The 14,416-nt window shown below is 40.3% G+C and overlaps 1 protein-coding gene across 1 annotated transcript in view; it reads left to right on the top strand.

Moving 5' to 3' along the window:
* The window catches only part of PKHD1 (PKHD1 ciliary IPT domain containing fibrocystin/polyductin), a 479,232-nt gene that overhangs the window by 240,106 nt on the left and 224,710 nt on the right, over positions 1-14,416 (top strand). Inside the window, exon 50 of the mRNA XM_078446999.2 lies at positions 9,628-9,693. Within this exon, the coding sequence (XP_078303125.2) occupies positions 9,628-9,693 (66 nt within the window). The remainder of the gene's footprint in view (positions 1-9,627; positions 9,694-14,416) is intronic.

Here is a 14,416-nt window from a genome sequence, read left to right as displayed (position 1 = left end):
AATTGTTTTTTTTGGACCACGTGACTTTATAGGTCTGGGTCCTAATTGTTTTTTTGGACCATGTGACTGGGATAATTTACATAAAATATATTTCGTCTAAGAGGAGAGCATAAGTCAAGACCTCACAGTTTATGTGGACATATTCCTGATATTCAAAAAAATGATATGGGGAGGGTGGTTTATACAGAAGTTTCATTTTATCATAGTGAAACTGCTTGACCTCTTTCAGGTCCATTGAATTTCCTGCCAGGGGTGGGGGATGGAGAGACCATGCTCCTATTCCTGGCTAGCTTTGCGTTCAGAGTGCTGCTTCACTGACAGCTGGCTGTGTTTCATTAATTTGTTGACCACTTCTAAGCGGACCATCTTTTGTATTGTTTGTTTGCAACCTTACCACACATCCCTCAGGATAGGAAGTTAAAAAAAAATCACAATTATCTCTGTTTCCTCCATTTGGCTGCTTTGTGTGTGATTGTGAAGATACCTGACTCATCTTAGACTCAGTTGAGAAAAGAAAAAAATCAGAACCCAGGCATTCTAGCTCCTGGCTATAGCTCTCCCCACTAGAGTGTGCTGCCTACTAAATAATCATTGACCACTGACCAAATAGGGTGGGGAGTGCTAGGCAGGGTTGTGGGAGAAAACTTCTCATTGATCCCCAGTGCCAAAAAACAAAAAGTCCTGCACACATAATACATGTTGAGAGTATTGCTCTTCTCTGTGAAGGCAAGTTTTGTCTTTCTTTAGCAAATGTGTCTTTATGGGATGTAGGTTCTTTCGAAAGCTCATGGCCAGAGCTTACGGTTTAGGGTTTTAATCAGTGGCTGGCTATTTCACCTGGGGCGCACAATTATAAATGCTCCATGTCTCAGTGGCTTCAAGTATACGACGAGGTTAAGAATATCTACTTATCTCTTGGAATTGTGGTACAAAACACCCAGATATCTTCAAGTGTGATTAGTATACCCTGTTACTTTACTACACATTTTCTCAGTAGATTATTTCTCTAGATTTTTTTCTTTTTTTCCTAGAAGATTAGCAATGCCACATACCTTGAACTTAGCGTACATGTCATGACCTTTCTGAAACGGTCTCATTCCATTTTCCTTGACTAGATTTTATAAGATAACTGAGATTCATGATAACATGACATATATGATACATTGTTTTCATGTTCGAAATTTAATACCACTTAAGCAATTGTTACCCATAGAATAAGATAACCTAGCTCATTTAAACATATCTTTTAAGAAGATTGGTTAAGGTTGCCTTTCTAAAGCCCCTGAGAATGTTGCCTAATAAGCCACTTGTGGAACAGACCATAGCAAAATACTCGTGTTCTATAGTTTGTGTTAGGACCATGAGGAGCAACGTTTGATGTGAGAAATGGCGACAAATGGTTCCAAACTGTAACTTCTATGACATGCTTGGGAATGGGGAAGACTGCAGGATAAGCGTTCTTTTATATTTTCAGAGTCAGAGTCCAATCCAGCAAGCCCATTTTTTCTGTTTACGCGATCTGATGAACTAGCAGCTCCCGTCTCTGCCTTCCAGAGCCAGTTCCCCATTGCCTCTTTCCCTGCTGTTTTTCCAGGGATGTTTCAGTTCATGGTTAACTATTTTTATTTTTTAGTTACATTAACGCTATGAAATAATTAGTCAGCTAATTGATCTGGTTTACAAGCTTTGTAGGATTCTTCAGCTGTCAGTCAGGCCCAGGCCTGAGGCCTACATCTAGTCTCAGCTCTCTTGCCCATGTGATTCCCGTTGCCATGGCTACTGGCTACATCTGCTGACACCCCACTCTCTATTTATTGCTTAATTAAGAATTTCACGCTCAGCCCTTATCTGCCTCTAAGAACAAGCGCACACTGTTAAGAAATTCCAAATTTAGGCTCAGGCACAAGGAGAGCCTTTCTTGCAGGCTTGGCTGGATGGAGCCTCTCTAACGATCTTCTCGGCATCCCAGCCGCCACCCTTCAATCAAAAATCATTAAATGGGGCAGAGATAATGAGCATGTAGCATATCAAAAGAAGGATGTTTGCTTGGTCCAAAGGAGGAAAGGCTGCTAGACCCCATGCTCAGCTCCACTTCAAAGGGAGATGAGACTGCTCATCACTGGGGCCTGATAAAGCCTCATTTGTTCTGGGCTTGACTTATGAAAAAGGTCTGGTGTGTCAGGGTCCCGTCTCACAGACGCGCGATCCCCCGACCACTTGCCTCCACCTCTATCAGCCCCCCACCCCGCCCCGCCCTGGCCTTCCGCACACTCGTGTGTCAGCACTCAGGCAGCTGGGTCCCCCCAAAGCATCAGGCGGAGCGTATAATCACTGACTCTCCACTCACAATGGCCACTTGTAGGGGGGTGGCTGGGAGGAGGCCTTCATCACAATAGGAACACAATTATTGCAGCTGCTAGGGAGGGCTATGCTTCTTCCTGTAGGAATATAATAGGACTTGCCCCAAAAGGGAGGAGAAGGCTGGGGGGAGGTGATGGGGGTTGAGAGGGGTGGAGGAAACCATCTTGAGTTGATTATTCATATTCTGACTCTTGGAAGCCTGATGCGGAGCCAGTGGGGTTCCAGCAGCTGCTCGTGCACAGTCCTCTCCTAATAATTGTACATTCTGTCAGGGGTCAACTTACTTTTGACCCTGTCCTTTTATATCACGAAAAGGCTCTTTAGGGCAAACTGTTGGGTTGTGGCAGGGTGCATTAAACGCCCACAGCCTCTTACCCTTGCTTTCTCCTCCACCCACCCAGCAGCCGGTGATAAATTCATGTCAGATGCTGAGCCATTCACAGTTGCCCTCCCGGGTTCACACAGCCCCGCTCTCGCAGCAGAGATGCAGCCGGGCTGGATATTGTGTGAGGCGGCAGCTGAGCCAGCGCCTGCGAGGCGCAGAGGCTCCTGCCTACCACCTTCTTCTGATCTGATGGAAAAAAAGACATGTCTAGCCAGGCTGGCCAGTGCCTGTCTCCAAACGGCCCCCTCGCCAAGATAAAGGCAGGCTGTTTGGCAAGAAGCCGGGCCTGTGTTCCAGGGCAAGAGGGCTGTAGATAGAAAGACAGATGGATCTTATTGTGTGCTCCAGTTGTCCTGAAGAAGTCAAGTCACATCACACAGAAGGCTCAGAAAAGATGCTGTTAACTGGGAGATCCTGAAAATAAGGAGTGTCTGTCTTCCTGAGGTTGTGGCCAGGAGATCATGGGTACCTCCTGGGTTTCTGTCTTCTCAAAGAGGTCAGGGCTCGGGGATTAGGGCAGGCTGCTGCCTACATCCTTCTGTTGTTCAGCTGGTCCAGAAGACCCCCAACAACTCCTTGGGAAGGAATTCTGTTAGCATCTGTGGAGGAGAGAGGACTCAACTTGCTCCCCCGAGCATTTTGGGAGGCTTTTATAAGCAGAGCAGAATCATAATCCTTTGAAACTCTGCCGCCATTCCCATGCTGAGGCCCTCTAAGGCAATCCATAGCATTCTAGTTAATAAATTAATTTACATTCTTATAGAAAACTCATTCCCCAAAGATCCCCAAGGATTTTTGCCAGTAATATAGACGATTGACTTTGGGGACCTGCACTAACCTTTATGGCAAAAATATAGAGAATGGAACAGGAGCTGGCGATATGAAAAGAGACTTTGCCTGTCCGTTGCAAGAAACTTCTTTCCAAAAGGAAAAGGAAGGAAAAAAAGGAGAAAAGGAAAGAAAAAAGCAAGGAAGGAAAACTCAGAAGTCAGAATCAAATACTTTTTCTAGGAATCACTCAGATTAAGGAGCTAATTCTTAGGGATGCTGGTGGCTAGCCCTAGTTCATGTAGGGAATGGGTAGTACAACCAGTATTCAAAGTCAGCCTTTTTTACTCTAGTTTGGTGCTTTTTCTAGTATACTACTGTTGTGGGGGTATTTTTTAATGTCTATTTATTTATTTTTGAGTGAGAGACAGTGAACACAAGTGGGGAGAGGGGCAGAGAAAGAGGGAGTCAGAATCTGAAGCAGGTTCCAGGCGCTGAGCTGTCAACGCAGAGGCCAGCACTGGGCTCAAACTCAAGAACTGTCAGATTATGACCTGAGCCAAATTCGGGCGCTCAACTGACTAAGCCACCCAGGTGCCCCATTATTGTTTGTTTGTTTTAATACAAGCTCACGTGTGTACCCTTGTAAACCAATTCTTTTCCCCCCTATTTATAGGAAAAACTTGCACTTATTGAGGGCTCTATACTTCCTAAATTTAGGTATTTGAATACCGTCTTCACCATTTGTCACATCCTATGCCTCTTGTACCTTTGTTTTCCTAAGATTTGTCTTAAATCAATTCCTGCACTGTCTTATTTTTAAAACCTAACCTCATTTTAAGCAATAATATCCATAAATCATGGGTTCAATGACCTAGTTGCTTTTTCTAAAATTCAGTAACATTCATAGCTATTAAAGTAAAACACTGATGCTACCAAAATCATTACCTCACATTTTATATTTTGAGAATATAATGTGATCTGCAAATTTTTGGTACCATTGATGAAAAGTAAGAAATGTGAACACAGGGATCTCTTTTTGATCTGGGTATCTTTCCTCACTTGCTAAGAACACCTGCTCCAGAGAACAAACCACATTTTTGAGAGAAGTTGTAAAATTCCTCAGTTCAGGGCTTTTTATTTTATTTATTGTATTATTTTTAAAATATTTGTCTGTTTGTTAATTAATTTATTTATTTAGAGGGTGGGGGAAGGGGCAGAGGAAGAGAGGGAGAGAGGATCTTAAGCAAGCTCCATGCCCAGCATGGAGCCCAACACAGGGCTTAGTCTCAAAACCATGAGATCATGACCTGAGCCAAAAATCGAGAGTTGGATGCCTAGCTGACTAAGCCCCCTAGGTGCCCCTTTTAGGGCTTTTTAAATATGCCTCATGGGCAAACAGCTGGAATGCTTGTTTCCAGGCCCCTCCCTTGGAAGTTCTGCTTCTGTAGATCTACACAGAATCCAGGACATGACAGATGCCCCATACAAGTGTGGCAGGCATCACTGAGTCACAATAACAATCGTTATTGTTTTCTGAGTTAATTAATGAAGGTTTAATTACGCTAACTCTCAGGACTGTAGTTAATGTAGATATTAGATATGTCTATTGTGTCTTTTTTTAAAATTTTTTTAACGTTTTTATTTATTTTTGGGACAGAGAGAGACAGAGCATGAATGGGGGAGGGTCAGAGAGAGGGAGACACAGAATCTGAAACAGGCTCCAGGCTCTGAGCTGTCAGCACAGAGCCCGACGCGGGGCTCGAACTCATGGACTGCGAGATCATGACCTGAGCCTAAAGTCGGCCGCTTAACTTACTGAGCCACCCAGGGGCCCCATGTTGTGTCTTGAATAAGTTCTTTTACACCTAAAAAAACTTATATCCTTCCATGAATGAAAGCTTTTGGGGATAATGGAAGACTCAAAGACGATCACAGGATTTTCATATGTTTCTGTGAAGGATTTTAAAAGATCCTGTGTTAAAAGGGCCAAGGTGGCTGTGTTGCTGCCCCTGTGAAGCTAAAATCAGATGGAAGTATGGTCCTGTGAATCAAGCTTTAGCTACCAGGGACCAGTAATTCTCAATGGTTAAGAGAAAAAGGCTAATTTCTGGGGTGTGTGGTCATGTTTGCTGAATAGGGAGGGAGACACAGAGCAGGAGTGTACAGGTGTGCAAGATGGATTTGGGAGAAGAGGTGGGTGTAGAAGATAGGGCAAGCTAAGCTGGAATGTAGAGAGAGAGGATCAAACTTGACTGCTGGTCCATGAGAAGAGAGCTGGAACCTGGGTCCAGAGCAGACTGAGACTGAGAGAGAAGGCATGAGTCAGGGAGAGAATGGGTGAAATCTGCAGACACAAATTGCAGGTGCTGTTTCAGATTCTCTCCATGTGTAGTCAGTGGCTGACTTATGCTATGTAAATGTGATCTGAATGAGGGGCCCAAATATGTGCATAAACGTAATGGCAAAGCGTGAATGGGAATATGGATCAAGAATGAAATACAAAAGGAGTCAAGGCCCATTAAGATGCCACCTGTTTTTTTTTTTTTTTTAATTTTTACATGGATAAGTACTTATTTCTCCCTTCAAAATTGCAACAGAGAATGGGACCTACTCAAGGAGATAATTAATTTTTCTCTTCCCTAGTGCCCTAGTGAGGACAAAATTTGCCGGGAACAGTACAAAATTCTGGAAGACACTAGTATCATATTTGGCTGAGTAACTCTCCTCTTCCTTAGCACATTTCTCACTTTCTTCTAGATCTCTGTGTTTATAGCAACCTTATATTATATAGCACTCATAAGAATAATTTGGCAATAATTGGCCCAAAGCCTTCTTTTCTTTTTGAGGACCAACCAGATATTTTTACAACCTGGGAAGGATCAACTGCAATGAGTTTCCATTTATAAACAAAGTAGATTCACCACTCTCATATTACAAACTTAGAAATCATAAGCACCAAGAAGACACATGCATAATATCACAGCCTGCGTAAGGCTTTTTTCCTGAGTCGTTACCTTTTTTCTCAGATTTTCATCCCTCTTTGTATTTTCATCCCTCTTTGTATTTGTCCAAATTGGAAGTGACACTTCACATTTACATTGCCTTTTAGAGAGTCAAAGCACTTAGCAAACTTTAGCAGATCTGGTTAAGTTGCTTACAACTCTGAATACTTGATGAGCCATAGGCTCATCATGATTAGGTACAGCTGTAAAAAGAGTAGAAGCATATTTCCTGGGTTTTGTTAACTGGCTGCTAGAATAATGAGCATCCATAATAACAGTATTGATAATCACTATTATTCATGTGCCAAGAACTGTGCTAAGCATGTTACAGGAGTTACCTCATGTTTTCTTCCCAATAACGCTATGAGGTAGATAGGACAACTATTTCCATTTTCACAGAAGTAAGGTTCAGAAATGGTGAAGTACTTGTCAGTTACCCACATCAAGGAACTGGAAGACCCAGGATTCAAACCCAAGGTGTTAGGCCTCATTCAGCACCACTCTCTCTGGCTTCACTCTCAGGGTGTGGAAATGGTGTTGGGGAAGAATAACCCTCTGACCCACTCACATCTCAGAACCAGCCTGCAGAGGGCCATGTACAAGTGATGGTGAAGGAAATCAGACTTTTTCAATCTTTTCTACTTTGGTAACTTTTCTCCATTTCTTTGGATACTGAAACTACTCCTCAGATTGAATGGTATTCACACACTCGTTCTAACCAAATAGGTGATTGCTTTTCAATATATGTTTTTGGGAAGAGGCTCCCCAGGAGGTGGGGGACATTTTTGCATGTGTAGAGGCTGAACAAATTCAGTGGTCATGCAGTTCAGAAGCCATCAGTGTAGAGCGGCAGATATGATAGCCCACTGACCAGGAAGCCTTGGATTACCAAGAACAGGGCCTGAGTTAAGTGAGTTAGTGAATGGAAGGACAAGAGGAACAGCCTATAATCAGGGTTGGATATGGTGAGGGTTAGCCTTTTTAGTGTGCAGGTTGATCATCACCACGATGGCTACAGTGCACAATGCTTATGGTGGTTTTTTTCACCCAGGGGATTTTGGATACATTGATTATTTTCCCTATACTTCAAATTTATTGACCTATGTAGTGTGAAAAAATGATGACTCCATTTTTCCCTCTCCCAACCATTCCTCTTACAAGTATAAATTATACTTATTTTGAGTTAAATTAATAATTATAAAATGACTACAGTGGTTTTGAAAAAAGACTTTTTAAAGTGAAACTTTACTTTTTTACTTTACCTCTGTGGCTCTGTCTTAAGGAAGAGAACACAGATGTACTGAAATCTATAATTACTTGGAAGCTGCTGTTAACAAGGATGATTTATATAAAATCTTTAAATGAACTAATAACCCTTTCCAAATGATTCCTGGAATTTTTCCCAATTTTCCTTCTTTAGATTTTGATTCTTATACAATATTTAAAATATTTAAAAATATTACAATTTTTAATAACTCTTTAAAAGGGTTATTTCCTGCCTCTATTTGCTCATTTTGTTGAAATTGTCAGCTAAGTCCTGGGTATCCTGAGTTGAGCACTATAAATTTAGGATTTCTAGATTAGTCCATGAAAATTAAATGTTTACATGTCTAGCAATGTCTAATGTCCTAAGGTACATGAGAAAGTTCCTCCCTTCAAGATGTAGAGACAGAGCTAATGATAATGCAATCCTAAATTTATCACAGCTGATGCTTGATAAGTATTTGCTAAGTTGAGAGCAAGCTTGGGATAAATAATACCAATATCAGTGTGTTCACAAGTGGGTAAGTTAGAGATTATAGAAAAAAAGATGAAATACTGGGCTGGTGGCATTATATTTATTTATTTATTTACTTAAGATAAAAAAATGGGTAAAATATACAAAGGATAAAGAAAGAATATAAGCAAAACCTTGGAAGTAGTGATAAAGTAGAACACATAGAGAACCTGTTGGTCATTGTACCTAGTCGCAATATATGTACAGTGTAAGGAGAAAGCCATTCTATATAATGAAGAAAAATTAAATGAGAATAATTATCAAAATAAGAATAGAGGCATAGGAGAGGTCTCATCATGGATCTCTTTGAGGATTATTATTACTATTATTTTTTGTAATATTCTGAAGTGTATGCTTTGTAATTAGACAAAATGATCCTTGGTCTACTCTGTCCTGTGTGAGAGGAAAGGGTTTAGGGTTCCTTGGAAAGGCAAGTGGAGAGCATGGGTTTGGCCAAGTCCTCAAGGCTGCAGCCTTCAACGGCAGTGGGCCCTCCAGGGTGGGAGGTGTTGGTTCACATGACATCTGATAAGGCAGAAAGGTAATTAACCAATAAGAGACAAGGTGTTGCTGAAAAGTGGAGTTGGTGCACCTGATTACTAATTAATCAGGCGTGAGAGCACCTTGTAGATGCATCCACTATTTAATTATAGCAGCCTCTCTTGGCAAAGGAGCATATGTTCCCAGCTTAATCTACTGGTTTATACTGACATCAAATTGTCATTATCAGAAAGAATCAGGCCTTTTGATTATTTCCACTAATTTATTGAACACTTAAAATTAATGAACCCCAGGCCTTTTAAATGTGCTCAGTTGGTTTGGAAGATGAAGGAGAAAGGGGGGTGGAAAAAAGCCTTCATTAAAAGGACAATTTGTTTGGATAAAGGTAAAGCAAATACATTTCATGGGTGATCTGAACTCTATTGAAAAACACATGAATTCTAAAAGCCAAGCCTTCAAAATGATGGAGAGGAAGTAGGCTATGAGGTGTGCCCTCCTGACCAACATTGGCCTCCAAAGAACATATGGCTAAAGGGTTCCCTCCCTAATTATTTATGTGTCAATTGTCTTGGAGACCTCACTGCAATTAAGTTTAATCAAATAAAAGCAATCAAAATCAAATGTTGGAAATCAATTGTTAGACTAACTAACAAGGACTTTTTTTTTGAAAATGTAGTTAGGTTGGGAGGAATTTAGGATAAAGCCATCTTTATCACATGAATATCTTCTGTATTAAGATGTTCTTTGCATCACATCCAAGTCGTGTTTTTTTTTTTTTTTTTTTGTGTGTGTGTGTGTGTGTGTGTGTGTGTGTGTGTGTGTGTGTTTAGTTTCAGGTGAAGGCCAAGTCCAAGTGACTCTACAGGTGAAGGAAGGTGTGCCCCCTACTATTCCAGGTGAGTATTAACCCACTCACCAAATAGAAGTGCCTGGTACAGCCGAATGTCCTCCAATAATAGTTCTAGAAATTCCTTCAATCTAATTGTTTTATAAACAGGCAATGCTTTCATGCCTAACGATTCCCTATTGTGTCATCCCTATAACTGAAAAATGTGTCTGCATTTCAAAGAAAGATATAAGAAGGGTGCCTTTCAAAACATTGGAAAGTAAGAATTAAAACATGTAAATAAGCACATTTCATAAATTATGGACCATATGTGCACACCGGAGTCCAGATCTGCAGATGGGCCATTAGGCTTCTACCAAATGGAAAGAAAAATTCAGGGTATCTCAAAACTTTAATTGTTCCCAGTAATTTCAGGACATCAGGGTAAACAAATCCTCCCCAAAAGTCAGATGGTTCTGTGAAATCTCTCTAACTCATAAAAGCCAAATTCTCAAAGACTAAAAGACTCATAAACACCTTCTAATGTATTTCATTGTTTGTTTTTGTTTATCCTGAGTAAGTTTATGCATTTGCATCAGGGACAAATCTTTTCAAAGGCCAAGTTTTCCTTTGATTTCCAGGCATTTTTTTGTGTTACATCAGAGCAGAGTCCATGCTAATCAGAAAATGATCTAATTCCTTCATTTAAATTAATAAATAAATGAAATAAAAGGTACTAGACTAAAACTAAACTAGATGCATTGATGGATACTTCTCCATGCTTATTGGACTGGGAAGAATGTGGTTCTTTGTTTTCATAACTGTTTCTGGGCTGCCATAACATTTTGTTCTTTATGTCCCCTGTCCTTTATCCTTATTTTCCTTTAGGTGGCTCAGAATGCATTATTTATTGTCTCTTGTGCAAGATTTAGAAGGAAACAATGATGAGCAATGATCTTTGGCTCCATGGGATCTTATGGTCACATGGGGATGTCAATCAAATGACTAACTAAATAATCAGTAAATAAATCTCCTTTAAAATAAGTGTTACCAAGAAAAGTATCTGGGAATTCTCTCTTCTCTGACAGTTCTGTATTCAAATTTCCAATTGTTTGGGTCAGTCTCCATTTGTAGAGAACATATCTGTTGGGTGTAGGTCTCATGCCAGGCCCCCTCAGAGGATACTGGACTGTTTATGGGTGGCCATTAATTACTCAGCCAGCTATATAGTCAAGGTGTCATGCCACTCAGAACTTAGTAGGAAGATTTTTTATTAAGGACTCTTTGGAAGGTGACTATAGGTGGCCAACATCTAGGACTTCTTAGCAGGGGTCAGTTTAACTGGAAGACGTTTCACTTGACCTATCAATTATAACATGCTAAATAAATAGAAAGCTTCATAGAGTTACAGAGTATTAATAAGGAAAAGAACCTCACATGCTATCCTATCCAATTGCCTCATTTTATAAATAAGGGAATAGAAGCCTAGAGATTAAATAGTTTGCTTAAGTCCCTCCTCTCACTGGTTGAGCCTGGATGAGAGCTCAGGTTACTCAACTCAATTCAGTGTTCATTCTACCATATAAACTCTATGTGAGTTTATACCATATAAACTCTAAGATGTTTAAATTACCTTTTGAACATATACTAATTTATGACCTAGATTAAAATTAATCATATATAATCAGTTTTCCTAGCCAAGATAATTTGGAACAAGAAATATTCCTAAAACACAGAGTTACAGAACTAGTACATGACCATTCATCAGGAAGAAATTTCAAATATTAATATACTTTGAAGATATTCCCTGATTCCCATGGTATAGGGTACATGTGTTAATGTTAAAATTTATTTTAAAAAATTTGTTTACTGTTTATTTATTTTTGACAGAGAGAGAGACAGAGCATGAGCAGGGGAGGGGCAGATAGAGAGGGAGACACAGAATCTGAAGTAGGCTCCAGGCTCTGAGCTGTCAGCACAGAGCCTACCGCGGGGCTCCAACTTGTGAACCCTAAGATTATGACCTGAGCCGAAGTCAGACGCTTAACTGACTGAGCCACCCAGGTGCACTGCTAATGTCAAAATTTAAATATGAGTGTGTATTTTACTTAATGGAAAGCTGTATTAAAAACAGTAAAATTATTACAATAACAAAAATTCTTTGAAAGCAACTAATGGGATGATTAATGGAGTTCTCTGTATATGTTAACCCATTCAGAGATTCAACATGAGTGTATAACGTGCAGGTCATTCATGTTCCTCCAACACTATGGTCTTACTTATATCCTCTCAATGTCCACAGTGCTTTATACAATATTGGAGAGGAGAAAATGAGCAAGGAAACCTACCTTGGGGGGAAGATACGAATATTTCTGAAGAGCATTTACCCAATGATGTATTTTCAGTGGGGGGTACCTGGATATATGGTGCATAGTGCCATGAGAACATTCATATAATCAGGTATATTCTCTTCCTAAATTTAATCCTTTCCCCACAGATCTAAGTTTATTTCCTTTCCTCACATTTCTGAGAATCTATCAGCCCTTCTCTTATTTACAGTTAATCCATCTTTCAACATCTTTTGAATTTTGTCCCATCAGTAAATGACTCTGTCTTGTGTAGTTAGCCTCTCCTTTGCTGGCCTCTTCTGGTCAGTGCCTCTCAATTAAAATAAAACAAAGCAAAACAAAATTCATGGATACTGAATATTCCTCTAGTTGACATCTCTGCTGCAAACTTCTCGAAAGACTAGCCTCTTGATGCAGAGCTATAAAAAGCTTGGTGGATGAAGGATCAAGGTGGAGAGGGCAATATTTGGTTCAGATAGATAACAAGTTAAGACCACCTTAAATTGTGGCTTTTGTTGAGTGACAGATTTGTGGAGGAAAGCAAGATGAGGTCTCCTTATAAATGTTGGTCCTGACCAAAATTCATGGAGTCTGGTTTCAAGGTAAGACTCATTTATCTAAAGATTAGGAAGACAAATAAAATACTAAGGGTCTCTAATCATAAAATGTTCAATCCTCAGTGAGCATTTTGGATGATCTGACCCAGTGTCTTCCCTTCCTTCCCTCCCCTGCATCCCTCAATCCGCTATTATCTACACTGGTTCCACCTCAACCATTCCGCTGGAGCCACTTTCATCTGGATCATCCATGCTCTGGTGGCCAAATTCAGCAGTCAATCCTTATTCACTCTTTTATCAGAACTTCACTGTTAACAAGATCACTTCTGCCTTCTGGTCATGTTCTATTTCTTAGGCTGCCAAAACATTCCTCTCTCCTGGTTCTTCATGCATGTCTCTGACTGCTTCTTCTTTAATTCTAGTAGGCTTCTTTTTTTCTCCCCACCTTTCTTTAATAGTAATAGGCACAAAGAAGCCTGATATTAACTATAGAAATCTAGTAACTCTGCAAGAGACTGAAATGTCTCCATGAGAGTGTTCTTATCTTAAGGCAGAATGGTATAGAATGGTCAAAGTCGTTCATAATAATAATTCTTAGAACATTAAGATTCAGTTTGTCCATTTAAAGACAGTTTCAGCTCTCTTATATATTAGAATGAAGATGACAAAGTGAAGAATTTGTTTCCAATCTCTGTGATATAAAGAATTTTTGAAGCTTGGTATATGGTTTTAAGGAAACTGGTTATTCCCCTTTTGAAGTATCACTGGAAATAAGGCAACAGAGCATCTCTCTCTGGCCTCTGTGGTGCTACTTAGTGGCTATTTCAACAAAGCCTTCAAGCCATCCCCACCTGAATATTTATATTACTGGAAAGGAGGCAAAATTGGGAGGAAACTAGGTATTACAGTCTTGGTGTTTATAAGATATTTATAAAGCCTCTTTCTGAGTGAGCCTTGTGCCAAGACCATGACTGATTCCCTTGGTGGAGTGTCTCTTTTGTGCTGATTAAATTCCCTAGGATTTCTTTCTTTTTTTTTTTTAATTTTTAATGTTTATATATTTTTGAGAGAGAGACAGACAGAGTGTGAGTGGGGAGGGACAGGGAGAGAGGGAGACACAGAACCAGAGGCAGGCTCTAGGCTCTGAGCTGTTAGCACAGAGCCCAACATGGAGCTTGAACCGATGGACCACGAGATCATGACCTGAGCCAAAGTCGGACACTGAACTGACTGAGCCACACAGGCACCCCTAAATTCCCTAGGATTTCTACTTGACCACAATCTATATACTTTTCAGTTACCCAAGGGCTTTAATGAGACCATGATTACAAGGGAGTTGGGTTCCAGTAGACAAAGTAACTGGGCATTCCCCAGGGTTCTGACCTAAGACATTTTTTCTTCTCATTTGTAATCCTCTGGAGATATCCTCACCATCCTCAGAGTTTCAAATACAACCCTGAAATCCATCTCTTTGACTTAGAGCTCTCTCCTATTCTTCAGATTCATATCTAATCCCTGCTTGCTGTGTATCTCCACCTGGAGGCCTTTTCAAAGACACCCCAAACTCTATATTTTCCAAACTGAATTCATCAATTCTGTTTTAATGGACATCTCTGCCCATTACCACCTATGCTAGGAGTCATCTTTGTCTCTTCTATCTTTGTTACCATCTTTGTTGCATCACGCTTGGATCTCTGATTATTTCTCCAGCCTCATCAATTGCCTCCTCCCTGCTCTGTGTTTCAGCAACACCAAACTGTTTAGAGACCCTTCACTTAATGTCTTATTTCTTGCCATTACTCATGATCATCCTCTCTGTCTGTCTCACCACAACACCCTTTCCCTTTATCACTCCTAAGCCTAAAATGCAGCTCAGCTGCTCCCTCTC

Source organism: Panthera onca, chromosome B2 (genome assembly GCF_046562875.1).
Source record: "Panthera onca isolate mPanOnc1 chromosome B2, mPanOnc1 haplotype 2, whole genome shotgun sequence".
In the NCBI taxonomy this organism is placed as follows: domain Eukaryota; kingdom Metazoa; phylum Chordata; class Mammalia; order Carnivora; family Felidae; genus Panthera; species Panthera onca.
This window is presented reverse-complemented; position numbering and strand designations above follow the sequence as displayed.